At 48.7% G+C, this 27,765-nt stretch overlaps 1 protein-coding gene across 1 annotated transcript; it reads right to left on the bottom strand.

Moving 5' to 3' along the window:
* Positions 1-1,540: 1,540 nt before the first annotated feature.
* On the bottom strand, positions 1,541-25,085 carry LOC310678351 (alkaline phosphatase-like). The gene is made up of 11 exons (XM_083442243.1): positions 24,617-25,085; positions 20,371-20,487; positions 15,515-15,630; positions 14,236-14,410; positions 12,359-12,531; positions 10,956-11,081; positions 10,381-10,450; positions 7,325-7,459; positions 6,064-6,255; positions 3,769-3,885; positions 1,541-2,070 (listed from the first exon to the last, which is right to left on the bottom strand). The coding sequence occupies exons 1-11, from the start codon at positions 24,687-24,689 to the stop codon at positions 1,769-1,771; spliced, it is 1,596 nt and encodes a 531-aa protein (XP_083298369.1). The 5' UTR covers positions 24,690-25,085; the 3' UTR covers positions 1,541-1,768.
* Positions 25,086-27,765: the final 2,680 nt, after the last annotated feature.

The following is a 27,765-nucleotide window of genomic DNA, read 5'->3' as shown; positions in this document are numbered from 1 at the left end:
TGGTCAGTGTTTGTCTGAGCTTGAGTCTGGTCTAAGGATTCTGAGCGCCTGTGTTCTGATTCGATAAATGATGTCCAATCACAGAACATTTGAGAATTTGGGCCTCTGCCATTGGCCCTTGAACTCGGAGTCATGATTCGCAGCTCGAAAGTTTAGACAGCCAATCATGTTGGGAGTGGGAGTGGCCCAGGCTTCCAGGAATGTATATAAGCAGTTGCTTTGCCCCTGTTTCCCAGTTATGTAGTTCAATAAACGTTCTTGCTGTTGCCTTGTGGGGACCCACCTACACTTCAGTGATTCCGAGGCCAAGGAGGATTTGGGGAGTCTGTAAGGAAACAGTCCAGTTAAAATCCTACGTTCCTGAAGTGTGTGTGGAGAAGTCTGATCTATGGAAAATGTGTACAAGAAATTGACCTTAAGCCTGAACAGCATGCAGCCTATAACTTGAGGCAGTATACGTTTTAATAAAAAACAACAGGACTGCGCTGTGAATAACCTCAGTTTGTTACATTTCTGTGGAAGTAGAACCAAAACTCCTTGTTTACCTCTATTATAATAAAGTTTGTTTGCAACCTGTTTTCCCAAAAGAAAGACCCACTGTCGCTCGTGATTCATTCTCCATTAGGGATTTCATCGGACAGAGAGGGCTGTTGCGCCCCACTCCAGTAGAGGATGTCTTCCAACAGAGGACTGTCCTCTGGCCGAAGGAGGACCCATGGACACCCTTGCTATGCCCAGCAAAAGGACCGGTCCTTTTGGAGGGATGTGTGAATCTGTCCGTTTCTCTTTCCAATCCTAACTTCCCTTCAGGTGTTTTTTTTTAAAATAGGCCTCAAAAATTCACCAGCACTTTAGAACAAATCTCCCCGAATTGTACATTTTTGCAAAACCATTTCCCCAGATATAAAGGGCTTCTGTTTGTTGTCTTCACTGATATATGCATTTGTATGCACACTTTGTGCTAAACATCCTATGCATTCTTGTACCCATCACTCAAATATGGAACTGCATTGCCCCCTTGGAGGAGGGCAAATTTCAAAGCAAGGTGCACTCCACCTAATGTATTCTTTGGAAAGTGCAAATTTGGTGAGTTCTCCTTGAAATGCAAACTGAATCTATCATCTTTACTGATAAGTAAACTCTGACCTCTGGCACCCCGCCCAATGTCTCAGGCTGTGGCTTTGCTCCATCTGCTCCATCACCTTAGCTCTGAACTGCAGGAAGTGAAAGCTTGCAACCTTATACAACCTTTAATATTCTACCCTCGGGCAGGAGATATAGAAATACCAACAGGTTAAAAAACAGTTTCTGTCCGTGGGCTGTTAGGCTGCTGGACGGAAAATAATATAGTGCAACTGACTTTCAGGGTTGGTGTGTTGTGCGACAAGCACACAGAGTGCAATGAGATTGAGTGTTTGTGTGGGGGAGAGGGAGGCTCGGTTATTTTCCTTGTACACAGGTTGTACAAGGAAAGGTTGTACAATAAAGGTAATAATAATAATAATAATAATAATAATAATAATAATAATAATACAGGAAATAAAGAAAACAACATCACGCTTTATTCTTTGAAAGCTGAGGCTAAGGAGAGCATCACCATCCATTAATATACAGTTGTATGCAATGAAGCCAAGCAAATGAATGAACAAGACTGAAGTTCCTTTGGGAATGTCCAGGGACACTAGCAACCTCCCAGGTGATGCCCAGAGAGGTCTTTTGAAGACGAGCTTTCCAGTAGTGTGTGTGTTTGTGTGTGTGCCTTTCAGTGTCACATCATCAGCAAGAAAAGGCACGCCCAGAGTGCAAGGAGGGGTAGCGAGGAGGGGCGATGTGAGACACCCAGGCCAGGTGATCCAAAACCTTCAGTCCGGACCTGCTCAGGGCACTCGGGGTGGCTGTCATATGGCTTGATGCAGCCTGCATAGGCCAGGACATGGGCGATGTAGTTCTGCTCCTGGATGCCATGGAAGAGATGGGCCATGGGTCCCTGTGCCATGATGGCCACGTCCTCTCCGCCGTGGGTCTCGATTTCCAGAGGCACAGCTGCCTGCTGCCGGTAGTCCTTGTCCTCTGGATGGGCGAGAGGCAGGAGGTCAGTCTAGACTTTTGGACAGTGGCTCGGTGGCACTGCGTGAGCCCATGCCACCCAGGGGGCACTGAGATGGGGCTTATCGGGAGTGGGGCATGGAGGGTGAAGGAGCCCACCGCAGTACCCCCATGCACCAAACAAGCCCCCTTGGCCGCAACACCTCACGGGGTCAGGGCTGATGGAGCTCATTCATCTGAGCACCTGACGTGCCCATGCCCCAGTCTCGAAGGCCAGCCCGGCTGCAGCTTCCCTCGATGAGGGAGCTATAGTGGGGGCGCCTGGTTGCACCCCCTTGGAAAATGCACATGGGGCAATGGCCCTCCAGCACCCCCATGCTATGCCACTGTAGTGGCTCCCAAATTTCTGTAGGCCACCAGCCCCTGGGTCACATAAGCTCATCTCCAGTGCCCCCTACCCTATAAAAAGCACTCCTTGCATGACTAAGGAAAATAACAACACAAATGGAATTCAAAACAGTAAGCATTAATGGCTGCTCTACGACAAAGGAACTAGGAGAACAATCTGCGACTGGGCAAAGCACCATGGGGCAGGGATGGTTGCTTGCAGAAACTCAGGCTGTGGGTCAGTCCTCAGAGGGAAGGGTTCCCAGGCCCAGGATGTGAGGGAAGGTACGATAGAATGAACCATGTTTGAATCCACACTCAGCCAATGCAAGAAATGGTGCTGGCAAATGCTGATATAACAGTGGTCCTGCTAGCTAGGGATGATGGGAGTTGTAGTCCAAAAACAACTGGAGACCCAAGTTTGGGATACCCTGGACTAGCTTCTGCAAACCAGCCTGACCGGGCTAGCTAAGTGCAGAGCCATTAAGGAACAACGGCGAGCCAGGTACTGAGGCATAACGAAGTGTCCTTCCCCCCCGGTTCTGTCACAGGAAAATGTGTCCTTTATGAAATCTAAAGGAGTTTCTGGGAACAAAAAAAGGACGTGAGCAGAACTTCATGGGTGGAAGAGGCTGCACCGAGAGACCGGGAGCCATGACTGACTGCTGCTTTGGACCCAAGCTTGCTGAAGCTATGAGAGGGGCATTGAGAAACACTCTTGTGGTATAATGTTCCACACCCCTTCTAGGTGTATATAGGTGTGAAATAAACCATATATCTTAAAACACTACAGTCTCCGACGTGCCTGAATTCCCAATGGAAACACGACCACGGGTAGACACCTGGAATCCCCTGGAATCTTGTGCACTGCTCAGCAGAGATTGGGGGTGGCGTGCAACCTCTGTAACACTGGTGTCAGCAGTGGGATCTGTGTTTTCTCTGTATATACTGGTGGGCGGAATCTGCTTTCACCTGCATTTTCAGCTTGCTACCATACCCTTTTCTTGTCTTCCCAGTCAAGAAGGAGTCCCAGCTTCTCCCATTCTGCACTTGTTTTCTCTTCTCCCCCCTCCTTCGTCGCATCTCCCCTCGCACACAGACCACCCCCATATTAACCAGTTGCATCTTCCCCATCCCACACGTCTTACCTTCTAGGAACCTTTTTCAGCTTCTGCCCTGCTATGACACTACCGCCCTTCCTATCCTTGCACACCCGCCTTGAACACCCTTGCTTTCATCAGCACCCCCATTCCCAGGCCCCCCCCCTTTTTGCAGCCCCCCAGTCCATAAGCGGAGGTGGTTCTGCTGAGCTCCTCATCCAAAAGCTCTGCATACCGATAGCATCGGAGCTGACATCTGGGCGGCTGCCATTCCTGAGCTTGTACCCAGGTCCGTTCCCATAGAGGATACTGGTGAATGCCCGCTTGTCTTTCGCTTGCTTGGGTGCCAGGCCTGTGGAGAAACAGATGATGCTCAGTGCTGGCTCTGACCTGACCAGAGTCAGACACACTTACAGCAGAGTGGAATCAATGGAAGGAGGGTCTCAGGCTGGCCGGATAAATAAATGTGCATTTATTTCAGCCCCCACCCCAAACCAGGTGCCCTCCAGATGTTTTGAACTACAATTACCAACAGCTGTATGATGCTGGGTTAATGGGAGTTGTAATCCAAAAGACCTGGAGGGCACCTGATTTAAATGCAAATATCCTGGTTTAGCTAATCTTAGTCAACTCTCCTTCCTCAGAAGGAGAGGCTTCCAGATCTGAGGAAAAGGTAAAGGGATCCCTGACCATTAGGTCCAGTTGCGGATGACTCTGGTGTTGTGAACCAGAGCAGTGCATGGAAATGTCATTTACCTTCCCGTCGGAGCGGTACCTATTTATCTACTTGCACTTTGACGTGCTTTCGAACTGCTAGGTTGGCAGGAGCAGGGACCGAGCAACGGGAGCTCACCCCGTTGTGAGGATTCAAACCGCATTAAACAGCCATGGTGGCTTCCCCCATGGAATTCTGGGACCTGTAGTTCATTAAGAGTGCTAAGAGTTGTTAGGATACCCCTACTTCCCCTCATAGAGCTACAATCCCCCAAGTTCCCTGTGAAGAGGGAACTGCTCTAGGGAAGGGAGATTCTGATTAAACACCAGGAAGAATTTTTTAACGCTAAAAGCCATTTAACTTTGGAACAGACTGCCATGGGAGGTGGTGGACTCTCCTTCCTCGGAGGTTGGATGGCCATCTGTCATGGAAACTTTAGTTGAAATTCCTGCATTGCAGGGGGTTGGACTAGATGACCGCTGGGGGTCCCTACACATCTATGATTCTATGATTCTCAAACTACCCTGGGAATTGTGCTAGAGGGGCCTTTCGCCTCCTTCCTTACGTTCTTATCTGTCTGCTAAAATTCAATCCCTTACACTCATTAGCTGAAAAGGTTTAACAGAAACTGGGCCCTTCTGGGATTTTTTCCCCCTCCTGGGAAACCATATGGGCTAGAAATTTGCTTTCAAGTTTTAAAAAGGGCAGTTCTGTTTCTCAGAAGCGATGTGATTCCTAGTGCGGTTCGCACCCACAAGAATTCTTGCATTGCAGGGGGTTGGACTAAATGACCCTGGGGTACCTTCCAACTCTACAGTTCTACGATTCTATAATAATTAATAATAATTTATTATTTATACCCCGCCCATCTGGCTAGGCTTCCCGAGCCACTCTGCGCGGCTTCCAACCGAATATTAAAAACACAATAAAACATCAAACATTAAAAACTTCCCTAAACAGGGCCACCTTCAGTTGTCTTTTAAAAGTAAAATAGTTGTTTATTGCCTTGACATCTGCTAAGAGGGCGTTCCACAGGGCGGGTGCCACTATCGAGAAGGCCCTTTGCCTGGTTCCCTGTAACCTCACTTCTCGCAGTGAGGGAACAGCCAGAAGGTCCTCAGAGCTGGACCTCAGTGTCCAGGCAGAACAATGTGGGTGGAGATGCTCCTTCAGGTATACAGGACCGGGGCCGTTAAGGGCTTTAAAGCTCAGCACCAACACTTTGAATTGTGCTCAGAAATGTACTGGGAGCCAATGAAGATCTTTCCAGACCGGTGTTATATGGTCTCGGCAGCCACCCTCCGTCACCAGTCTAGCTACCGCATTCTGGATTAATTGCAGTTTCCAAGTCACCTTCAAAGGTAGCCCCATATAGAGCACACTGCAGTAGCCCAAGCGGGAGATAACCAGAGCATGCACCACTCTGGCCAGACAGTCTGCGGGCAGGGAGGGTCTCATCCTGCGTACCAGATGGAGCTGATAAACAGCTGCCCTAGACACAGAATTGACCTGCACCTCCATGGAGAGTTATGAGTCCAAAATGACTCCCAGGCTGCGGACCTGGTCCTTCAGGGGCACAGTTACCCCATTCAGGATCACACACCAGCCCACCCCCTGTTCCCCAAGAACAGTACTTCTGTCTTGTCAGGATTCAACCTCAATCCGTTGAATTCTATGACTTCTCAGCCTGGTGGCTCAGAGTATTTTGAGACTAAGAATTCCAGAAGAGGTGGGAAAGCTTCTCTGCATTGCCCCATGCCTCTGGGATAGGGAGCAAAATCTCGCTCTTCAAAGGGCCTAGAAACTTATTCTCACCAAAGATGCTGTTGCCCCGGGGTGTGTTGCCGCCTAAGGTGAAGACGTGCGAGTGGTCAGCTGTGACCACCATGAGAGTCTCTGAGGCGTCGGTCAGCTCCACGGCTCTCTCCACGGCCCGGTCCATCATCACAGTCTCGCTCAGGGCCAGCTTGGCTCTGCCCTTGTGATGCCCGTGGTCAATCCTGCCTCGTAAAGGAGAAAAGGGCAACATATCAAGACCTTTTCCTCCCCGCAAGAGACACCAACCACACTGTTTCAAACTCATGACCGAACATTCCCCCCAAACATGAAAAGTAGGGTGTCAGGGAGAAAGGTTCTAGCCCAGGTGTCGCCAAGCCAGCGCTCATGGGCACCCTGGCACCCGTCAAGGCTTCCAGTGCTGCCCCACCCAGAGCAGGTGACCTGGTTTCTGAGCGTTCATTTTTAAAAAGTGAGTCTCTAGCCCTCCCAGAAAGAAAGTTATGAGGTAAAATGTGCAGGTAACCTACGAAGTGGAATGAGAACGGTGTGGTATATTTTTCCTGGTACCAAACAATGTTCCCTGTTGCTATTAGGCAGCAGAAGCAGCAGGGTGTGAACTCTATATGTCAGGACCAGCAGGAAATATCTGACATCCCATAGTAAGCATAAGGTGGTCAGGCTGGTTATCTCTCTAGTTTTGTGTTCTGCCACATGTTCTGTTCTGTATGGCAGCCATCTTGCGCTATGTCACCTGCTCTGTATGGCGGCCATCTTGTTCTATGCCACCTGCTCTGTATGGTAGCCATCTTGTGCTATGCCACCTGCTCTGTATGGTGGCCATCTTGTGCTATGCCACCTGCTGTGTATGGCGGCCATCTTGTGTTCTACCACATGCTCTGTATGGCGGCCATCTTGTGTTCTGCCCATCCTCACAGCTGCTACTTTATACTATGCCACAGGCCCTCCATGGCAGCCATTTTGTGACTGCCTGCCCAAAATTTGAAAAAAGTGCCCACAGATTGGCAACTCCTGTCTCCAGCATAACCTGCTTGAAGTGCTCATTTTCTAGGTGGAGGAAACCATTTTGATTGTTTGGAGGACCACCCAGTCACGTCAGCCTCAAGCTGCAACCCAGAGTGGCGCAGGTTCGCTGCCCTAGCCAACACGAGGCCTGCCAGTCCCTCCTCGGTTCAGACGGGAGCTGGTTCCCTCCCAGAGCACAGTGGTCGCCATATCATCCCCGGGGTTCTCTGCTGCCCCTTTCAAGATGGGAGAAGCGGAGAACGAGGATACTCATCTTCCACAAAGAGGAAGAAGCCGTTGGGGTTCCTGCGCAGGATCCGTATGGCCTTCTCCGTCATCTCCACAATGGAGGGGTCCGTGTTGTTGTCGCGATCCAGCTCATACGCCATGTCGTGCGGCTCAAAGAGACCTAGCGGATTGGATCAAAGAAAGTGAGTGGCAGGAGCCTGACAGAGACGAGCCTGACAGAGACGAGGGAAGATTACGTTTCAGATTGGGGCGTGGGCCCAGTTGGCATTTGATCCCTGCGGGGCCTTTTCGGTGGTGGCTCCCCGTTTGAGCAATTCCTTCTCTGGGTGAAGAGCATCTGTCCCTCTCATGATCAACTTCTGGGAGGAATCTGAAAACATTCCTGTTTACCCAGGCATTTTGATGGGAGGAAGACAATGTTCCTGGAAACCCTTCAAACATGGGCTGTGAGAAGGTGATTGTTGCTCACCGTTTTAAGTATATATATATATATATATATATATATATATATATATGGTGCATTTGTCACCCTGGGCCATAGGTGCCAACTCCCTGGGGCCCTGATTGCCTGAGCACCCACAAAATTCCCCATGAAAGGGCCGAGGACCCACAAATTTTGGGGCCATGCACTCTGCATGGCACCCACAGCCCTGGGCACCCACAGCCCTGGGCACCCACAGTCGTGGCACTCCTTTCCTGGGCTCCTTCACCCTGGGACTTTCAGATGGAGAGCAGTATGCAAATTTAATAAATTTAAAATAAATGCAAATTATTATTATTACTACTATTACTATTATTATTATTATTACTATTGATATTATTTTACATTAGGGATGGGGCAGACCCTTTGATATGGTCCATGGCTTCTCCTCACCCCTGGCTACTACTGCCCATGAATTAGGTTGGAAAAATTGCTCTGCAATTTTTTTTTGAGAGTGGGCGTTAATGGGGATGGCGGCTGCAGAGAGAAATTTATTAGGCAGAGTAACAAGTGCAGAGAGAGAGAGAGAGATGATTCCCTGCCTCGAGGAAATTTCAGTTTAATGTTGATTGAGTGGGAAATTAATGAAAGGACACCTTTGGGAAGCCTGAGCACAAATAGCAGTTCTGTCCACCCTTGCGATTCCCAGCTCCTGACATTGAGGCAAATTCTGCCTCCAGCAGTGGGCTTGGACATTTCCCTTGTGGCTCATAGCCATTGATAGCCTTACCCTGCATGAATCTGACTAATTCGCTTTTGAAACCATCTGAGTTAGCGGCCATCACCGCATCTTGTGGCAGGGAGTTCCATAGTTCAATGGGCTCAATCAAGATTCAGCGTGTCCCACCACTCCCCACCCCCTGGGGAAATCTGCTGTTTACCACTGAATCGTAGCAAATGCCAATTGGGTTTTCTCCTGATTGGTGTTTGTTTTGATTTAGTGCTAAAGATTTCCAGAGGAAAACGGCCAGGGGAAACACTGTATTGCTTGGACCTCTGCTTTCTCAGCACAGGGCAAGTGGGAGTGTGGACAAGCCCTATGGGTTGTGGACTGAGGTCCAGCTCCGAGGGCCTTCTGGCGATTCACTCGCTGCAAGAGGTGAAGTTACATGGAACCAGGCCTTCTCGGTGGTGGTGCCCGCCCTGTAGAATGCTCTCCTATCAGATGTTAAGGAGATAAAGAACTATACAGAAGGCAGCCCTGTATAGGGAAGTTTTTAATGTTTAATGTTTTGTTATATAATAAATAATAATAATAATAATAATCATAATCATAATCATAATTCCAACATTCAGCTTCATTGTCCAAGAGTCCCCATATTATGGGAAAGGGAGAAAAGCTCTCCCCCCACTTTCTTCATACCATGCAAAGTTTTATCTATCATTTCTCCTATGACTCACCTTTTCTTTCTTACAAATAATTTTGGGGGTGTGAAACCCTAAAGTAATAATAATGATAATAATATTATTATCATTTACAGTAATACCTCCGCGAATGTCCGCCTCGTCTAGCGTCCATTCTGGCAAACGTCCACAGCAAACCCGGAAGTACCGGAACGGGTTACTTCCGGGTTTGCCGCTCACGCATGCGCAGAAGCGCTAAATCACGCTTTGAGCATGCGCAGAAGCACAAACCACTTTGCGCGCTTGCGCAGACTCGGCACTTTGCCCTGCATCCATTTCTGCTAGTGGCCGGGGCTCCGGAACGGATCCCGGTCGCAAAACAAGGTACGACTGTACACCCTGCCCATCTGGCTGGGATTCCCCAGCCACTCTGGGAGGCTTCCAGCACATATAAAAACATAATGAAACATCAAATATTAAAAACATTTGAAAAGTAATGTTCCTAAGGGGCAAGGGGGCACAAAATGCTGAATAAAGGCAGAGTACACTCAATTAGGACTCAGCTATGCAGTTGCAAGGGACGTGGGTGGTGCTGTGGGTAAAAGCCTCAGCGCCTAGGGCTTGCCGATCAAAAGGTCGGCGGTTCGAATCCCCGCGGCGGGGTGCGCTCCCGTTGTTCGGTCCCAGCGCCTGCCAACCTAGCAGTTCGAAAGCACTCCCGGGTGCAAGTAGATAAATAGGGACCGCTTACTAGCGGGAAGGTAAACGGCGTTTCCGTGTGCGGCTCTGGCTCGCCAGAGCAGCGATGTCACGCTGGCCACGTGACCCGGAAGTGTCTCCGGACAGCGCTGGCCCTCGGCCTCTTTGAGTGAGATGGGCGCACAACCCTAGAGTCTGTCAAGACTGGCCCGTACGGGCAGGGGTACCTTTACCTTTTTTATGCAGTTGCAAATATAATGTTTTAAGTGCGTTTCATGTGCATTACACAAATGTGACACTAGATGGCAATGGTGAGCTAATGGCGACTTCAATATATTTTTCAAAACGTTTTTTTAAAAAAGCATTTTCGCAGCGTTTTTTTTATATGTGTCTAGATTCCGCCTTAGTGGCTCATCTTGTCTGCTGTTTATCTGTGTCCAAACACAATCTGTCTTGCACAGTTCACATTCCCTTGCAGGGTGTCAGGAATCAGGAAAAGTTTGCCCCCTTCCTCTGACCAGTAGGAGAGAAACAGGAAACCCCCATAATATTCTTACCCATAAGATAGTTGGTAGTGTTTTCATTGACGGAGGCCAGGCCTGTTTTATTCCAGACATACTGAGCTCCCTAGAAACAAATATGGGGTTCGTAAACGCCAGGAATCAACAGCATATTCATTACACCAGCCTTCCTGCACTTCTTAATGTCTTGAACTACAACTCCCACTGATATGAGCTGCAGTCCAGAACATCTAGAGGGCGGGAGAGGCTGCATTAAACAGGTACAATAAGTGGATATATTTCCATTGTTATGATTACCATTTAAAGCATGTTTGCCCTATTCTTCAGCCCAACAAAGGCTCCCAGAGTGGCTTACAAAGATCAGTAATAAGACAGATTCTGCCTTCAGGCTTAAAATCTAAAAGGAACAGCACAAAAGGAAAACGAGATTGGGAGGGAGGAAGAAGAAAGCAGGCAGTAGTTCTTGGTTACAGGCTTGAAATGGAAAGAGTTTGAGGAGAGGAGGAGTGAATGTTTTCTCTAAGCCACAACCAGGGTTTTCTCCCCTCCCCCTGCCCCCTGCCCCCCACTCCATCCCGCTGGACTCCCAGCCCTTTCCCAATTCCCATTACCATTCTGTTGCTCAACCACATTTCAATGAGGTTCAGGCCATCCTTCCTGGTCCCATTCTGTTTCGGATGCTCTGGGTCACTCATGTTCCTAGGCATCATGAATTTCCGCCCTCCTCCGAGAATCACCTGCCAACGTGAATAAGGCACCGTCACTGTTCAGAGAGCATCGCCACCTCGCCAGAGCTATTTTTCTTTTTCTTTTTTTAAAATTCATTTTTATTAAATTTTCCATTCTAACAATCCAATCAAATCACATTAAATATTCCAAATTATACATATCAAATAATCCAAATAATCTGCGAAATTATAAAATTTTTAACGGGATTTCCCATGCTTCAAGTTTGGAGGGTTCTGACCATCTCATACCTCTACTGCATTTCATAGTCACAGAGTTATTTTTCTTCAGAATTTTCATCCCGCATTGCAGGGGGTTGGAGAAGGGCCTTCTCGGTAGTGGCGCCCGCCCTGTGGAACGCCCTCCCATCAGATGTCAAAGAGATAAACAACTACCTGATATTTAGAAGGCAGCCCTGTTCAGGGATGTTTTTAATGTGTGACATTTTGATGTATTTTAAATCTTTGTTGGAAGCCGCCCAGAGTGACTGGGTTGAATAGGATCCAAAATGCAGCAGTCTGATAGGTCCCAGAACAATAGGATTCAGAATGCAGCAGTGTGATTGGTCCACAGGAGCCACCCAATCCAGCTCCTGGTGGAAGTGAATCCACAACCTGATTGGCCTACAGGAGAATCCCGGAATTAGCCAATCACGTGGGGCCCATTGTGTAAATAATGTATATAAAGCAGACATTCTGGGGGAACTTCCATTCCTCCTCACCACTATGAGCTGAATAAAGAGCATGAAATCCACTCTCGACTCCAAGTACAGTGGTGCCTCGCAAGACGAAAAGAATCCATTCTGCGAGTCTCTTCGTCTAGCGGTTTTTTCGTCTTGCAAAGCAACCCTATTAGCTGATTAGCGGATTAGCGCTATTAGCGGTTTAGCGGCTATTAGTGGCTATTAAAGGCTTAAGGGATTAGCGGATTAGCTGCTAAAAGGCTATTAGCAGTTTAGTGCCTCAGAAAAAGGGGGTGGGGAGCGAAAAAAAATCGCAAGAATTGCAAGACATTTTCGTCTTGCGAAGCAAGCCCATAGAGAAATTTGTCCTGCGAAGCGCATTGAAAAACGGAAAACCCTTTCGTCTAGCGGGTTTTCCGTCTTGCGAGGCAATCGTCTTGTGGGGCACCACTGTATATTTCATTATTATTATTATTATTATTATTATTATTATTATTATTATTATGACATGAACCCTTAGGGTCCCTTCCAGCTCTACAATTCTATTATTCCTCCGGCACAGGCCCCTGAATGGGTCTCCCCGCCCTGCCTTGTGCAGCCACTCACGTTGATGTCTGTGTTGTGCACCAGCTGGTAGGCGATGTCCTTGCAGCCTTGGCTGGCGGCCTCCTTCGACATGTTGACGTCACCGTACCACTCGCGGCTGGCCGAGTGGGCATAGGCGGCAGCCGGAGAGGCATGCTGCACACGGGTGGTGGTCACGATCCCCACAGACTTCCCTGTGAGGAGGAGAGGGCATGTGAGAGGCAGGCTTGGAAAGAGGGGGATAGGAATGGGGCTCCCCCTCCACCCTCCCCACCATTCCCACTGCTGCCGGTTGGGGCGCCGTCTGTTGTGCTTTGGCCGCCTGAGGCAGTTGCTTCACCCCACCTCAACAGCAGAGCCGTCTCCCTCCTTGGAGGTTGATCAGCAGAGGTCAGATGGCCATCTGTCATGGATGCCGTAGCTGAGATTCCTGCATTGCAGGGGGTTGGACTAGATGACTCTACGGGCCCCTTCCAACTCTACAATTTTACACTTCTAAACTGCCATTTTGGAAAGAGCAATGTATCCATTGGCATGCCAGTATGCACTGGGTCAATGTCACGGTCCGGTTCACGGGCGATCGAAGGCCCGGCTGGGGACATCAGTGTTTGAAATCAAGCCTTTTATCAGGAGAAACTGGCAACACACCCAGCTTGGTCTCCTGTTGACCTCCCTGTCTGCTTTCCCGGCAAGATCCAGGCAGAGGTCGCGATAGGCGATCCTTCTCAGCGTGAGAAGAACGCCTCCCCTCTTTCCTGCCCCCCTGGCAGGGGAAAGAGATAGACAGAAACGTATTTACATGCCTTTATTTCTGTCTTTGCAGCGTTACAAAAAACATGACTGCTCTGTTCAAACTCCAGCAGTCGAGAGAGCAAACACTTCCTGTACAGCTCATATTACACTCTGAGCTAATTCTGGTGCCCTCTGTTTCCCACGGACAGTTCCAACATCATGCGATGTTTTCAAGCAAGCAGCTCCCAGCAGCATTGTTTCTATATCGTAACAGTCAGGACCAGGGCAAGATGGTGGGGTGGGAGCAGGAATGGGAGTCCAGGAATCAGGAAGCCAAGAGTCTGAGGGTCAGAGAGCCGGGAGTCAAGAAGCCGAGGGTCAGGAAGCAAGGGGTCAAGGAGCCAAACGCAGCAAGGCAGGAAACGTGTTGCTGTGACAAAGAGCCGAAGGGAAATGCTGACCTTATATCCCTTCCTGGCTCTTGCCACCAGGTGCTGTGAGTTACCAATCAGCCTCACCTGTGCGGCCGTGCCTTGCCTCTCCAGAACAAACTTAGGAAGGCCCCAGTCCTGCAAAGTCCTACTGGTCACAGGGCCTGGCTCCTGCACACACTCCTGACAGTCAGACACCGAGGAGAGATAACCTTTGAGGGGTTTAAAGCGGCAGGGAGTAGTCCTGCCGTGTGACCCAACATGCCTTTAAAAGAGACTCTTGTCACCTGTCTCCTTCATAGGAGGGTCATTGGGAAAGGCATGGAAACGGGATAATAAATAAGCAGCGGGTTGGACCAGCACTCCAGCGGGGAGGAGTTTAGGCCTGCTTTCCAATAATATACACGCTTTTGTGCGTGAAGAGCTACATTGCAAAATTCAGAGAAATGCAGGTTTTAGCAGGCAGTTGCTTTTCGGTTCCTGTATTTGGGAAATCAAATCAAATTTCTCTCCCCCATGTTTTATGGTGTTTTGAATATTCTGTTGGGAGCCACCCAGAGTGGCTTTTATTTTACCCCAGATGGGCAGGGAATAATAATAATAATAATAATAATAATAATAATAATAATAACTACTGCTACATGGAGAAGGAGCTTCCAGTCCTGGAGGAAGGGTGATCTTTGTCAATGCCCCCCATCCGACCCACAATGTCTCCCTCTTTCCCTCAGCTCCTACCTGACAATGTTGCCCGATGCAGCACAGAGTGGACTTCGTTGCCAAAGGTGGTGTTGCATTGGCCCAAGGTGGCACGAGCGCTCAGGCCCAGGGTTTTGGCATTGGCCTTCACCCCGCACAGGTAGGCAGTGGCGGTTCCAGCGCTGTCAGGCACCTGCCGGTCCACATTGTACGTCTGCAGATAGAAATGGAGAGATGCTGCGATTCAGGGAGGCCTGGCAGAAGACTGGCAGGCGGCCGTGTAGCAAGGGGCCAGGAGTTCATCCTGAGAAATGTTACAGGAAAGGGATGTTTAGCAGCTGTCCAGAAGGATATTTCTTTGTTAAGGATGCTGGGAATGGCAGCTCAATTAGGCCAGCACCCTTAACAAACTACAATTCCCAGGATGCTCCATGACTGTTCATTGGATCATAGAATCATAGAGTTGGAAGGGACCTCGAGGGTCATCTAGTCCCACCCCCTGCAATGCAGGAATCTCAACCTGATTGGACATGACAGGTAGCCATCCAACCTCTGTTTTAAAAATGTCATGGGAGGAAAACCCACCAGCTCTTGTGGGAGTCTCTTCCAATGTTGAACAGCTATTACTGTCAGAATGTTCTTCCTGATGTTTAGGCGGAATCTCCTCTCTTATAACATGAAGCCATGGATTCGAGTCCTACCCTTTGGAGCAGGAGAAAACAAACTCCTTCCCTCTTTCATGTGACAGCTCTTTAGATATTTGAAGATGACTATCATATCTCCTCCCAGTCTGCTCTTTTCCAGGCTAAACATACCCAGCTGCTTCAACCGTTCCTCATCAGGCTTGGTTTCCTGACCATCTTGGTCACCCTCCTCTGCACACCTTCCAGCTTGTCAACATCCTCTTTAAATTGTGGAGCCCAGAACTGGGCACAGGACTGCAGGTGTGGTCAGGGTGTGGCCACACTCCAGGTGTGACCTTGGAAGGAGGTGGACTCTCCTTCTTTGGAGGTTCTTAAGCAGAGGTGGGGAGGCCATCTGTCAGGGATGCTTTAGCTGTCATTCCTGCATTGCAGAGGGCTGGACTAGATGGCACATGGGGCCCCTTCCAACGCATCAGCCCTATTATTCTTTGAGCTAAGGCTGCAATTCCTGGGCACACTTACCTGGGAGAAAATCCCAGGTAAAGGCTTGATGGGAGGGAGGCCTTGGAAAATAGGCAGACTGGGCCCTCCTAGGGAACGGCCTATCCCTGAACTGGCTGAGGGTGAACACAGCAGCGTGCAGCGGCACTCTCTTCCTTGGCACAGGATCCCACCTTGGACAAGGCGACGTAGGGGAATCTCTCCATCGCCAGCACGCTCTCTTCCCCGGAGCCTCCTGCCAGCTGGCCCTTGTAGATTCGGGCGGCTGTGATGGTGGGCACCCCCATGCCTGAAAGGGCAGAAGGAGGGACATTAGAAGAGTTGTCAAGGGGCTAAACAAACGGGTGGAGCAGGTTCAGCGCCTGCCTTTGGAGAGATCAACAGGAGGCACATTCTTCCACAGGGCCTACTTCCTACTATTTTGGTACCCGTTTAAGCAGTCGTGGTTTCTCCCAGAGGATCCTGGGAGCTAAGGTTTGCTAAGGGCGCAAAAATGGTACTACGGTGCTTTAAATGTATGGAGCAAATGTGGCCTTTGTCCTTGCTGGAAAGAAAGGGACATATTTCATATTTCCTCCTGATACAGAAGCACATGCAAGTGTTAAATAACTCTGAAGAGAAAGAAGCACATCATTAACTTTCACCCTCCTTAATGACACTAGCCTCCGCCAGTTAATCAACTGCAACTTAAGTTGATTAATCTACTAATCAAAGCTTGCAGCCCTGATGGTATAAATAAACACTATTGCATGAAGCAAGATCATGGTCTTGTTTAGCTGGTCCATTATTTACTATCTCCTTCGGAAGGTGGTGGATTCCCTTAGAGGTTTTTAAGCAGAGGTTGGATGGCCATCTGTCAGGGATGCTTTAGCTGAGATTTCTGCATTGCAGGGGGGTTGGACTAGATGACCCTCAGGGTCCCTTCCAACTCTACAGTTCTATGATTTTTGTGACTTTGATGTGGTTTGTAGCAGTGAGTGCCAAGCATAAAAATGAATTGGTTTTAGCAGAACCAGGCACTGTGTTAAATGCAAGGGTAAATGGATTGAGAGCCAGACTCTGTTTCTTATTTCTTTTTAAATAAAAGCATCGCCACTAAGAGGCTGAGCTAAGGATCAGCAGTTTCCTTTCCCAGATCTCACCTGTGCTATGAACCCGCTAGGTGACTTTAGGCAAGACACCCTCAATTGCAGAAATGTGGGGGTCAATGGGATAATCCTGGCCCACGTTACAGGGTTGGTGTTAAGGGTTACAAGACTACATGTGAAATCCTTGAAGCACTTTGTGAAATACTAAGGGTCACATCAGCAGCTGTGACATATAAACCTATAGATGTATATAAATTGAAAGATTGATCACAGGGCAGTAAACGTAAGTGTGAAGAGACTCCTGGCTGCAAGGATGTCGTAAGAGTCAAGATGTCTGGCAAGACGTGTGAAGGAATTTGCTGACACTGACAGATGACTCTAGGGCCTCGCTCCTCCTCCTCAAAGCCTGTGTCTGTGATATTACTTTTGCTCTTCTGATAACACTGCTGCTTAGCTACCTTTTCCTTACAGCGGGGATTAATTTCTACTGTACGTGGAGCTAAGACAAGGAAACAGCTCTATAATATGCCTGTGCAATTTATAGGGCCGTGGATTCCACTTTTGTGGTTTTCCAGCACAAATGACTGGTGCATTTAATTGAAGAAAATTCACTACGTGTCTTTTTGTCGCTGAGTGTTTTGTCAAACCGCTGGACACTGAAATCTGTACTTTATTTTTTTACTTTTTTAAACAGCTCAATAAATGTCTCATTCTCCACCCACCAGCCCCCACGTGGGTAGAGGGGAATACCCTTCAACATCTCTCTGATGAAAATAGGGATGTCCTGAATAATAATAATAATAATAATAATAATAATAATAATAATAATATTTATGCCCCCCCCCCATCTGACTGTGTTGCCCCAGCCACTTTGGGCGACTTCTAACATATATAAAAACCTTATAAAACATTACACATTAAAAAGCCCCCCAAACAGGGCTGCCTTCATACGTCTTCTAAAGGTTGCATAGTTACTTATCTTCTTGGCTCAGGGGTTGCATAACTCCGATAAGAAAAGGGACGTCCTAAGGGAAAGCGGGACATTCCGGGATCAAAAGAGAAACCAGGAGGGCTTCTGTAAATCCAGGACTGTCCCTGGAAAAGAGGTTCTGGAGGGGCCAGCCTTTGGGATTCTCCTGTGATGGCCTCAGATAACCTGGAGGCATGCGGAAGAAGTTGGAGGTAATATGCTTCCCTACAAGAAATGTGCAGGAAACAGTGCCCTCTGTACAGCCTTTTGCTTCTGCACGGAAGCGCTTGGGCCACTGGGAGCTTTGGGTCTCCGCAGCGCTTGGCTCTCCTCGCTTCCCTCCTCCGATCCAGGAGTCTCCCCCATCCTGCCATCTAAGATAAGCTGCCAGAGGGCGGAACGACCTGGCAGTCAATGGCCTGCAGTGACCCAAAGAGCCTCCCACCTGCGAGGGTTGATGATGAGTGGGTCTTGGCAAGGTCTGCGGCTGCTCCTCCGCCTGCCAAAATCCACTTTGCGCAAACTCTGGGTTGAGTTATGCGGAGACGGCTCTCTGACGGCGCCAGAGGCAGCGGCCAAAGGGTGTAAATCAGCTTCACGAAGGGGAGCTGGAGAGCAGCAGGAGGGAGGCTGGGCCTCACCTTAGAGAGGAGGAAGAGAGCGCTGGACCCCTGCCAGGTGGACCTTCGCTGGCGGTGCTGAGCCAGAGGGAGCAGAGGCCGGGAAACGCTCCCTTTGGAACTCAAGCACTGGGCCAGGGTCTTGAATCACAGGGACACAAGAGGCTGCTTATACCAAGTCAGACCTTTGCTCCATCTAGCTCAGTGTTGTCTGCACTGGCTGGCAGCAGCTCTCCAAGATTTCGGGCAGGGAGTCTCTCCGAACTCCACCTGGAGATGCCACCTGGGCATCTTCTGCATGCAAAGGCAAATGCTGAGCAAAAGGTTCGGTGTGCCTTTTTGACTCAAATCGGGGTCCAACTGTGTCCAAACAGAGATGGAAACTTGCTCCTTGAACTCAGGGAGCATTGCACATAGTTTGGTTACAACAGCTAAAGAAGTGTCCAGGTGCACAGCAAACTTTGAAGAATATACAGTAGAATTTTGTGTGTGTGTGTGTGTGTGAGAGAGAGAGAGAGAGAGAGAGAGAGATTGGGGTGGCAGCAGACCCTCCAAGTGTCCCTATTTTCCAGGGACAGTCCCAGATTTACAGAAGCTGTCCTGGTTTCTGATTTGATCCTAGAGCGTCCCGCTTTTCCCTATTGTCATCGGAGAAATATTGGAGGATATTTGACCCCCAAACCATCTGAAGGCAGTCCTGCTTAGGGAAGGGTTTTTTGTTTTTTTAATGTTTAATGTTCTGTTATGTTTTTATATATGTTGGAAGTTGCCCAGAGTGGCTGGAGCAACCCAGTCAGATGGACGGGGTATAAATAGTAAAATTATTATTAATGGAATACGACATCGCTATTTTCATCAGAGAAATGTTGGAGGGTTTCTGGTCAGCAGATGCAAACTAAAATGTGGCTCCTGCAAACTTAACAGTTGTGTGAAAGGGGGAATTTTTTAGCAGCTGTCGTAACTTGTCCCGCAAAGTTGCACCTTTTGAAATGCCTGCTTCTACACAACGAAAGGGCCATAACCTTGCGATCAAAGAAAGGAAGAGTTACAGGTAGGTAGCTGTGTTGGTCTGCCATAGTTGAAACAAAATAAAATAAATTCCTTCCAGTAGCACCTGAGAGACCAACTAAGTTTGTTACTGGTATGAGCTTTCGTGTGCATGCACACTTCTTCAGATACACAGAACTGTGCATGCACACGAAAGCTCATACCTGAAGAATATGTGTATCTGAAGAAGTGTAATAATAATAATAATAATAATAATAATAATAATAATAATAATAATAGTAATAATAATAATAATATATTTATACCCCGCCCATCTGGCTGGGTTTCCCCAGCCACTCTGAATGGCTTCCAACAAAACACTAAAATACAATAACCTATTAAACATTAAAAGCTTCCCTAAACAGGGCTGCCTTCAGATGTCTTCTAAAAGTTTGGTAGTTATTTTTCTCTTTGATATCTGGTGGGAGGGCGTTCCACAGGGCGGGTGCCACCACCGAGAAGGCCCTCTGCCTGGTTTCCTGTAACCTCACTTCTTGCAGGGAGGTAACCGCCAGAAGGCCCTCGGCGCTAGACCTCAGTGTCTGGGCAGAATGATGGAGGTGGAGACGCTCCTTCAGGTATACTGGACCGAGGCCGTTGAGGGCTTTAAAGGTCAGCACCAACACTTTGAAGTGTATCTGAAGAAGTGTGCATGCACACGAAAGCTCCTACCAATAACAAACTTAGTTGGTCTCTAAGGTGCTACTGGAAGGAATTTTTAAATTTTGTTTTAAAGAAAGGAATGTGTGGGTGGGATTTGCAGAGCAATCCTGGGTAGGTCTATTCAAAAGCAAGTCCCAGAGATGGCAGTGGGACTGGCCTGGGATGGACAAAAAAAGGATGTGCCCGTTTCCTAGTTAGGTCTGCTTTAATTGGGTGAGGATGGTTAGAGTGGTCTGCTGCTACCCAAATTAGCCTGGCTGGTTCTGGTGGCAATGTGTAGATATGGACTGGGAAAAGATCCAAAATTCAAATGTTTGCATTTGGCCTTATTATTACATTTCTCTCCCACCTCTGAGGAGCTCAGTGTGGCATTCACTCTTCTCCCCCTTTTATCTCACAGCAGCCTTGTGAGGTAGGCTCAGGGGAGAGGCAGTGATTCGGCAAAGATCACTCAAGGAGCTTCATGGCTGAGCTGGGATTGGAACCCTGGTGTCCTGGGTCGTAGTCCCTAACTCTAACTGTACTAGCTTTCGCTTCACAGATTTGGAGACCCACCCATGCCCCATCGTTGTGTGCGCCTATATATCTGCCCCCAGACCCACTCTGGGTGCGCAGGCTTGTACACCCATGTGCAAACTCACCGTCTCCTAGGAAGAGAATGACGTTCTTTGCTCGGTGGTTCATGGGTGTCAGCTTGAGTGCGGATTCCAGGGTCTGCTTGGCTTTCATGTTCCAATATTCTGGGTCCTTTTCCTCTTCTAGAAGAACCAGGGGAGGAGAAGGTTACTGCTCTGTATGCCTTCGTGTTTTGGATTGGCTGGTCTGAGTGAAAACTGAGCTTCTGCCTAACACAGGGGTGAAGCACGTTGTGGCTCTCCAGATATTCTTGGCCTCCAGCTGCCACCACCCCTGGCCATTGGCCATTCTGGCTGAGTTAGATCCCCTCACATCTGGGCACAGGCTCCTCAGGCCTGGCCTAAGGCATTCAACTGTGGAATCTGAAGGAGCGTCTCCACCCCCATCATTCAGCCTGGACACTGAGGTCCGGCTCCGAGGGCCTTCTGGCAGTTCCCTCATTGCGAGAAGCGAGGTTACAGGGAACCAGACAGAGGGCCTTCTCGGTAGTGGCACCCGCCCTGTGGAATGCCTTCCCACCAGATGTGAAGGAAATAAGCAGCTATCTCATCTTTAAAAGACACCTGAAGGCAGCCCTGTTCAGGGAAGTTTTTAATGTTTGATGCTGTATTGTTCTTAACACTTGATTGGGAGCCGCCCAGAGTGGCTGGGGAAACTCAGCCAGATGGGTGGGGTCTAAATAAATTATGATTATGATTATTTCTTAAGAAATTTTGAAGCTGAAAGTGGAGCAGGGAACCAGTCAAGTGGACTTGAAGTAGCACAAGGGTTGTTAGGGAAGACTCTTTCAGAAATCTATCTCTATTCCTCTCCAGCTCCTGCCCACATGTTTTTGCTTCCCAAATCCCACACTTCAACTCAACCCTCCCTTATCTCCTTGGCACCTTGGCACCAAGGATATGCCTCTCCCCCAGCACCGGGTTTAGGGTGGCGAGGGCAATGCCACCACCAGGGTGCGAAGCCCAGGAGGCACAAAACTGAGAAGATCCATAATTGAGAAGATTCCTTTGAGGGCACCAAATTTTGGCCTCTCCCTGGGCGTCGCATTACAAAAGATTGCAAAAGTCTGCTGCTGCTCTCCCCCCTTTGAAGCTCGGAGGTGTGTATACATTTGGGAAGGAGCAGCTCATTTGCCAAGGAAGTGATAAGCCCCCTGAGGCAATTTCCCCAAAGGAAATGGCCTCGTCAAAGACCAGAGCACCCCAATTGACATTCCTCACTCAGTCTTGGCAGCCACTAACTGGGACAGCGGTGAGCTAGCGGTGGCTAGAGTATGATAGCGAGTTTCCACAGATGTTGGCAGTCTACCACCAGATGCCAGGAACTCAGAAGGAAGGAAGGCTACCACCATCTTTGTGACCTGATGTTCTTGTGAAGCCTTAGGAAATGAGATTCTAAAATTGCCCCATCAGCCTTTGCTTCCTGTGTTTGGAGGCAGGGGGCTTGTGAATTGCCCGTCCCAGGGAATTCTTATCAGCAAGGCTGCATGGGATCAACAGATCCAGTTGGGACCTGACCTCACAAGGAGCAAAGGTCACAGGCATCAACCGCCTGGTTCCTAGCAAAACAGACCCTGCCCATTCACAACCCTTGCATGCTCATTAATCACCCATTGATCAGGGGTTCGCCTTGTAACTGACTGAGCCTCTTCGCTTAGGAGAGCTGTGCGATAGGCAAAGGAATCAACTAGGCAGAGCATCCTCATTTGTTGTTTATAAAAAGTGCCTGATATGCAGAGACTCATTCATCCAGGGGAGGGGAGTGTGGGCATAACTTATTTATTTTTAATGACAATTTCTGTCCCATTCTCCCTCACCGAAGGACAGATAGCAGCCTAAAATGCAATAAAACCATGTTGAATACCCAATAATTAAAACGACAGTTATTAAAACTTCATCATCCATAAAGAAAGTTTGGGGGCAGGGAGCGAGAATCATATTCTTTCCCTTTCTTTTCCTACACACACACACACACACACACATCCCAGACTTCAGATCCCACACTATGATCCCTCAGGAAGTCCTGCTACTCTGCCTACCTTCCTGGTGCAGCTGGCATGGAACACTCAGCCAAACTATGGTGCTGGAGGAGACTCTTGAGAGTCCCACGGACTGCAAGAAGATCAAACCTCTCCATTCTGAAGGAAATCAGCCCTGAGTGCTCACTGGAAGGACAGATCCTGAAGCTGAGACTCCAAGACTTTGGCCACCTCCTGAGAAGAGAAGACTCCCTGGAAAAGACCCTGATGTTGGGAAAGATGGAGGGGGCAAGGAGAAGGGGACGACAGAGGACGAGATGGTTGGACAGTGTTCTGGAAGCTACCAGCATGAGTTTGATCAAACTGCGGGAGGCAGTGGAAGACAGGAGTGCCTGGCGTGCTCTGGTCCAGGGGGTCACAAAGAGTCGGACACCACTAAACGACAACAAATGGTGGAGCATGAATAAGCAAGGGAAGCTCTGCTTGCCCCCAATCCCTTTTTTATGCAGCCAGGTGCCCCCTAAACTCCAGTTCTTTGCCTCTGACCTCCCACCTACCAACTTTGGGCCAGCCTTGTTTGTGCCAACGTCCCCAGAACCTGAAGCAGATCAGCATGCATAAGGACATAAGGAATCCACTCATCGCACATCCATGACATTTTGCTTCCCCCAAACTGAGCCTCGGTCAAAGCGCAGGAGGCTCAACCAGGGTTGTCCTCTCAGACTGCTGGTTCCCTCACCACACACTTCCTTTCTTGAGGGTCAGCTGTTCTTTGCAACTTTGCATTGTGTTGGAAGCAGCTGACTGATTTCCTGCACAGTCTCGTTTGGCCCAGTTTGTTCCACAACCCTCTTGTGGATATTTGCAGAAGATAACACAGGAACCATCTCAGTGGAGGTGCAGGGAAAGTGACAACGGTAGCCTCTGCTCTCAGCTGCAGCAGCAATGCCTTGCAAATCTTGCCCAACATCCTCTTTAAGCAAGACCAGACCGGACCATAAGATACCAACTGGAAGGAAGTGGGCAATTTGTTTCCAGGACACGCTCTGTGCAACTTCTCTGAGAAAGAAACAGCACAAATTCTGCACAAGTAAAACCCAGAGTAGGGAGAACCTTGTGAGTTCACCTGCTGATCTCAGCCCATTTTATGATGATTATTATTATATGGGCTGGGTTTAACATTCTTGCTTTATGATTTGGACTAACACAACTTTCCTCTGTTTTGAAGAATGCTCAAAATACTTGCCTGCCCTCACCCTCCCTGCTTAGCAAAGGCTGGCAACAGAGCAAAGTGGGACACGGACTTTCTGCAAACCAAGAAACTGTGTTGATCAAGTCGTACCGCTGAATTTGGACCTGTTCTTCTCGTAAGCAACATCCCTACCTTTCCTTAAGAATGCTAGATGGCCTTGCAGCTGGATCAGGCCAAAGGCCCATCCCATAAGGTATCCTGCTCTTGCAGTGGCTGAGCTGCCCTAACAGCTGCATGGGGAGCAGGACCCAAATCCCTCCAAGCATACAAACGGCAAAGCAATAATAAGCACTATTAAAAACAACATCAAGTCCTCAGACATTCAAATGCAACAGGACAAAATGTATAAAACCAGCTAGGACCCCTTAAGCTTGCTTTATTTTTTAAAGAGAATTCAGTTCCCGGGGAAACACTCTGCACAAGCCCAGAGGGGTAATATTCTTGGGCTGGGGTTGAAAGCAGAAGCTGGTTCCTTTGCTAAGGGAGTTAGAAGTTGGGATCCCTAAAAGCAGGCATGCAGCACCCCAGAACATGGCACACTCCCCTCTGTCCCAGCCAGAGCATCACCGCTGTGCAGAAAACAAAGCCATCTTGAATCCTTTTATTACAGAACAGCCTTGGTTGGGCTTTGAATGTTTACAGAAGACTCTCTGCTCTCGTCAGATCAAGCACCCACTGATTTAGATGAAGTTTATCTCCAAGTGAAGCAGAGGAGGGCCGTAACACAGTGGCAGAGTGTCTGCCTTGCATGTAGAAGGTCTCCGGTTCAATCCCTGGCTTCTCCAGTTAGGGTCAGAAAAGACTCCCTGGCTGAAATCCTGGCAAGCTGCTGCCAGTCAGTGCCGACAACACTGATCTAGAAGGACCTACAGGTCTGAAATTGTATAAGGCAGCTTCCTATATTCTCTCTCTCTCAAAAAACAACAACACTCTTTTCCAGAAACTTGGGCTGGTGGTCGATTTGGGTCCAGAAGACCTTCTCCCAAGCTGTGAAACAACAACAGATAGCTTTGCTTCTCACCTAAGGATGCCGCGGAGAGGCAGGCACAGAAGCAAAAGAGAGCCTGGATCCTCAGGGCAGCCGGGGGCTTCATCCTGCAGCCAAGCCAAGGATGGAAAGAGTCCCTGATGAAAGACCGCAGCTTCTGAGGCTCTGGGGTTTTTATGCTCCTCCTCTCACCTTTGGACCCAGGGGGGCACGGGGCCAAAAGGCTGGGAGGGGTGGGAAAGGAAATGATGATGACGTCCCATCCCCTGTCCCGAGAGAAGTACCGGTAACTGCCCACAACACAGTTTCATCACAGCCTTTCAAGTCTGCGGTGGGGAGAGCATTTTTCTGCTGAATCGGCCAGCCTATCTGTAGGCTCCAAGGCTCCTCCCGGACACCTCTTCTGAACACCAGCTCCGGAAGGAAATCAAAGGCTACGGCCCTGTTGAGGAGACCACACAGCCGCTTGCAGGTTTCTGCAAAGAGATAGGGAGTCTTCCTCCTGTGGGCCCAGCCAGTGGAGAGACAGGCGGTTAGGGTCCTCTAGGACACAAAGGCTGCCCCAGAGGTCACCGCAAAGCTCATGCCTGCCTCCTTAGCTGCTTCCGCTGAACTGAGTGGCAAGGACACTTTGGGAAGTCAACACGCATGGAAAAACCGACTCCTGCTTCCTTCCATAGAACTGGGCAGATCTGGTCTGGTCTGGGCTGCTGACGACTGGAAATTGCCCAGGATGCACGTTCCCTTCCTGCCCAATGTTGCATTTACTCGTTTAAAACCAGAAGGGCAATGCAAAAGGGTGTCTGAGCATGTCAAACAATGGAACTTGAAAAACACATACAAATACATTGGAGTTTACAAGTCAAGGTGAATCCAAACAAGTCCAAAGTACAGGGCGGAATGTAGCTTGGTGAAATGCACACGCCTGGCATGCCCAGGGTCCGATTCCTGGTATCTCCTGAGGGGCAGGAAAGAGGCTGGGACCCTGGGGGGCCTCTGCCTGCCAGAGTGCATCAGCCGCCCCCCAGCTGGTGCCTGCCAGATGCTTCAGACTACGATTCCCACCAGCACCATCTAGCAGAGCTATGCTCATGGGAGTTGTAGTTGACAGCAGCTGGTGGGGGAGAGCAGCTGCCTTGGAAAGTAGCTAGTCCAGGGCTTGAGAGGCTGACACTTGGGGGGCACTGGTTTGGCAGATTTAGTCTAACAGAAATGTAGAGCAAAGCCTCCTCTACCACCTCAACCTACGTGCTGGCCTCCCATCCAGATGTAATGGACTACAACTCCCATCAGCCGTTCCAGCTGGGACCGATGGGAATTGTAGTCCAAAACATCTGGAGGCGGCCAGTTTGGGGGAGGTCTGGAAACCAAGAACAGTTGAGGGGGTTAAAGGGGCTGTAAGATGCATCACACCAAAGGCAGCCAATGTGGTGCCCGGCAGTTGTTTTGGACTACAACTCCCATCCCTGACAATTGGCTTGGGTTGATGGGAGCTGTAGTTCACATGGTGCATAGTTAAACTGTGGAACTCACCGCCACAGGAAGCCGTGTTGCGCTGGCTTTAAGAGAGGATGAGGCAAATTCTCTTTTTTATTTTTTTTATTAAATTTTATTAAATGTTACAAAAAATGAAAACAATACATAACCATACATTAAAACATTCATCTACACTATTTTCCAGAATGCAGACTAGAAAAGAAGAAAGACAAAAGATAAAAGAAAGAAACAAGAAAAATAATGAAGAAGAAAAATACTTTTCATAATCAATTATTCCAAATTCGCACTTCAAACATTACGATATATAAACCCTAGTTAAAATATTATAAAAGAGTGCCACTGCATTTAGCACACGTCTCTTGGTTATCTAATTCACTTTTACATCTGTTCTTCAGTCACTTCCTTTCCTTAAATTCTTTCATAGTCCGACTAATCTTTGTATTCTCTATATTCTTCACAAGGTTAGTCTAAGCACAACCAAATTTTCGTGTTTGATCCGTTTGTGTAAATATTCATTTAAGCATTCCCATTGTTTCTGTACCATAATTTTAGATTTAAGCCTTATTACATCTGTCAAAAAACCATAGTAAAAGCTATGGTTTTCCCAGTAGTGATGTATGGAAGTGAGAGCTGGACCATCAAGAAGGCTGATCGCCGAAGAATTGATGCTTTTGAATTATGGTGCTGGAGGAGACTCTTGAGAGTCCCATGGACTGCAAGAAGATCAAACCTCTCCATTCTTAAGGAAATCAGCCCTGAGTGCTCACTGGAAGGACAGATTGTGAAGCTGAGGCTCCAATACTTTGGCCACCTCATGAGAAGAGAAGACTCACTGGAAAAGACCCTGATGTTGGGAAAGATGGAGGGCACAAGGAGAAGGGGGCGACAGAGGACGAGATGGTGGGACAGTGTTCTCGAAGCTACAAACATGAATCTGACCAAACTGCGGGTGGCAGTGGAAGACAGAAGTGCCTGGCGTGCTCTGGTCCAGGGGGTCACGAAGAGTCGGACACGACTGAACGACTAAACAACAACAACAACACATCTGTCAATTTTGCTGACTCCAGATACTCACATAGTTTACTTAACCATTCCCTTTTTGTTGGGATGTTATTTCCTTTCCGAACCGCCGGAGGGGAGAGAGAACTCCTGTGCTCATGTTCTGCTCCCTGGTTTCTCGCAGACATCTGCTTGGCCACTGTGAGAACAGGATGCTGGACTAGATGGGCTCTTGGCCCGAACCGGCAGGCTCACAATTATCTGAATGGGACTTTCCTTGGGTTGTACTTTGAGGAAGGAAGCAAGAAGCAATGGCAGCTCCCCAGAGAAGGTCGTTGTGGCAAGTTCCTGCAGAAATTTGATGGCACCTTATTTCAATCTTTCTGCTATTGCAAACAATGGCCTCCTCGGTGCAGGGTGTGGTCCGAACGCACCTCCTGCAGCCCTCTTGTTTAAGCAAAGCAAGTCTGCGCCCGGGCAGTGCCAGCTGCGAACAAGACGGGATGTCAATAAAAACAAACGGTCTCTAGGCTGCATATTTATTTGTGTCAGCTAGGAAGCAGGGAGACTCACAGTCTGTAAATCCTGCAATGCTACTAATGAGGCCTGACAGGGAGCTGTCTCAGGGCGCCTTATGGAGAGAGGACAGAGGAGAATTAAAGGAGCAATATTCCCAGGTGCGTTGG

Source organism: Podarcis tiliguerta, assembly GCF_965153285.1.
Source record: "Podarcis tiliguerta genome assembly, chromosome: 5".
Classification (NCBI taxonomy): Eukaryota; Metazoa; Chordata; class Lepidosauria; order Squamata; family Lacertidae; genus Podarcis; species Podarcis tiliguerta.
The sequence above is the reverse complement of the archived record's forward strand: the minus strand, read 5'-3'. Positions and strand labels throughout refer to the sequence as shown.

Coding starts and splice junctions, on each gene's coding strand:
- LOC310678351 (XM_083442243.1), bottom strand. CDS start 24,689: ATGAAGCCCCCGGCTGCCCTGAGGATCCAGGCTCTCTTTTGCTTCTGT. Junction 10,451..10,955: donor TGTGGTTGAGCAACAGAATG/GTAATGGGAATT, acceptor ATTTGTTTCTAG/GGAGCTCAGTATGTCTGGAA. Junction 6,256..7,324: donor CTTCTTCCTCTTTGTGGAAG/ATGAGTATCCTC, acceptor TTTCTCCTTTAC/GAGGCAGGATTGACCACGGG.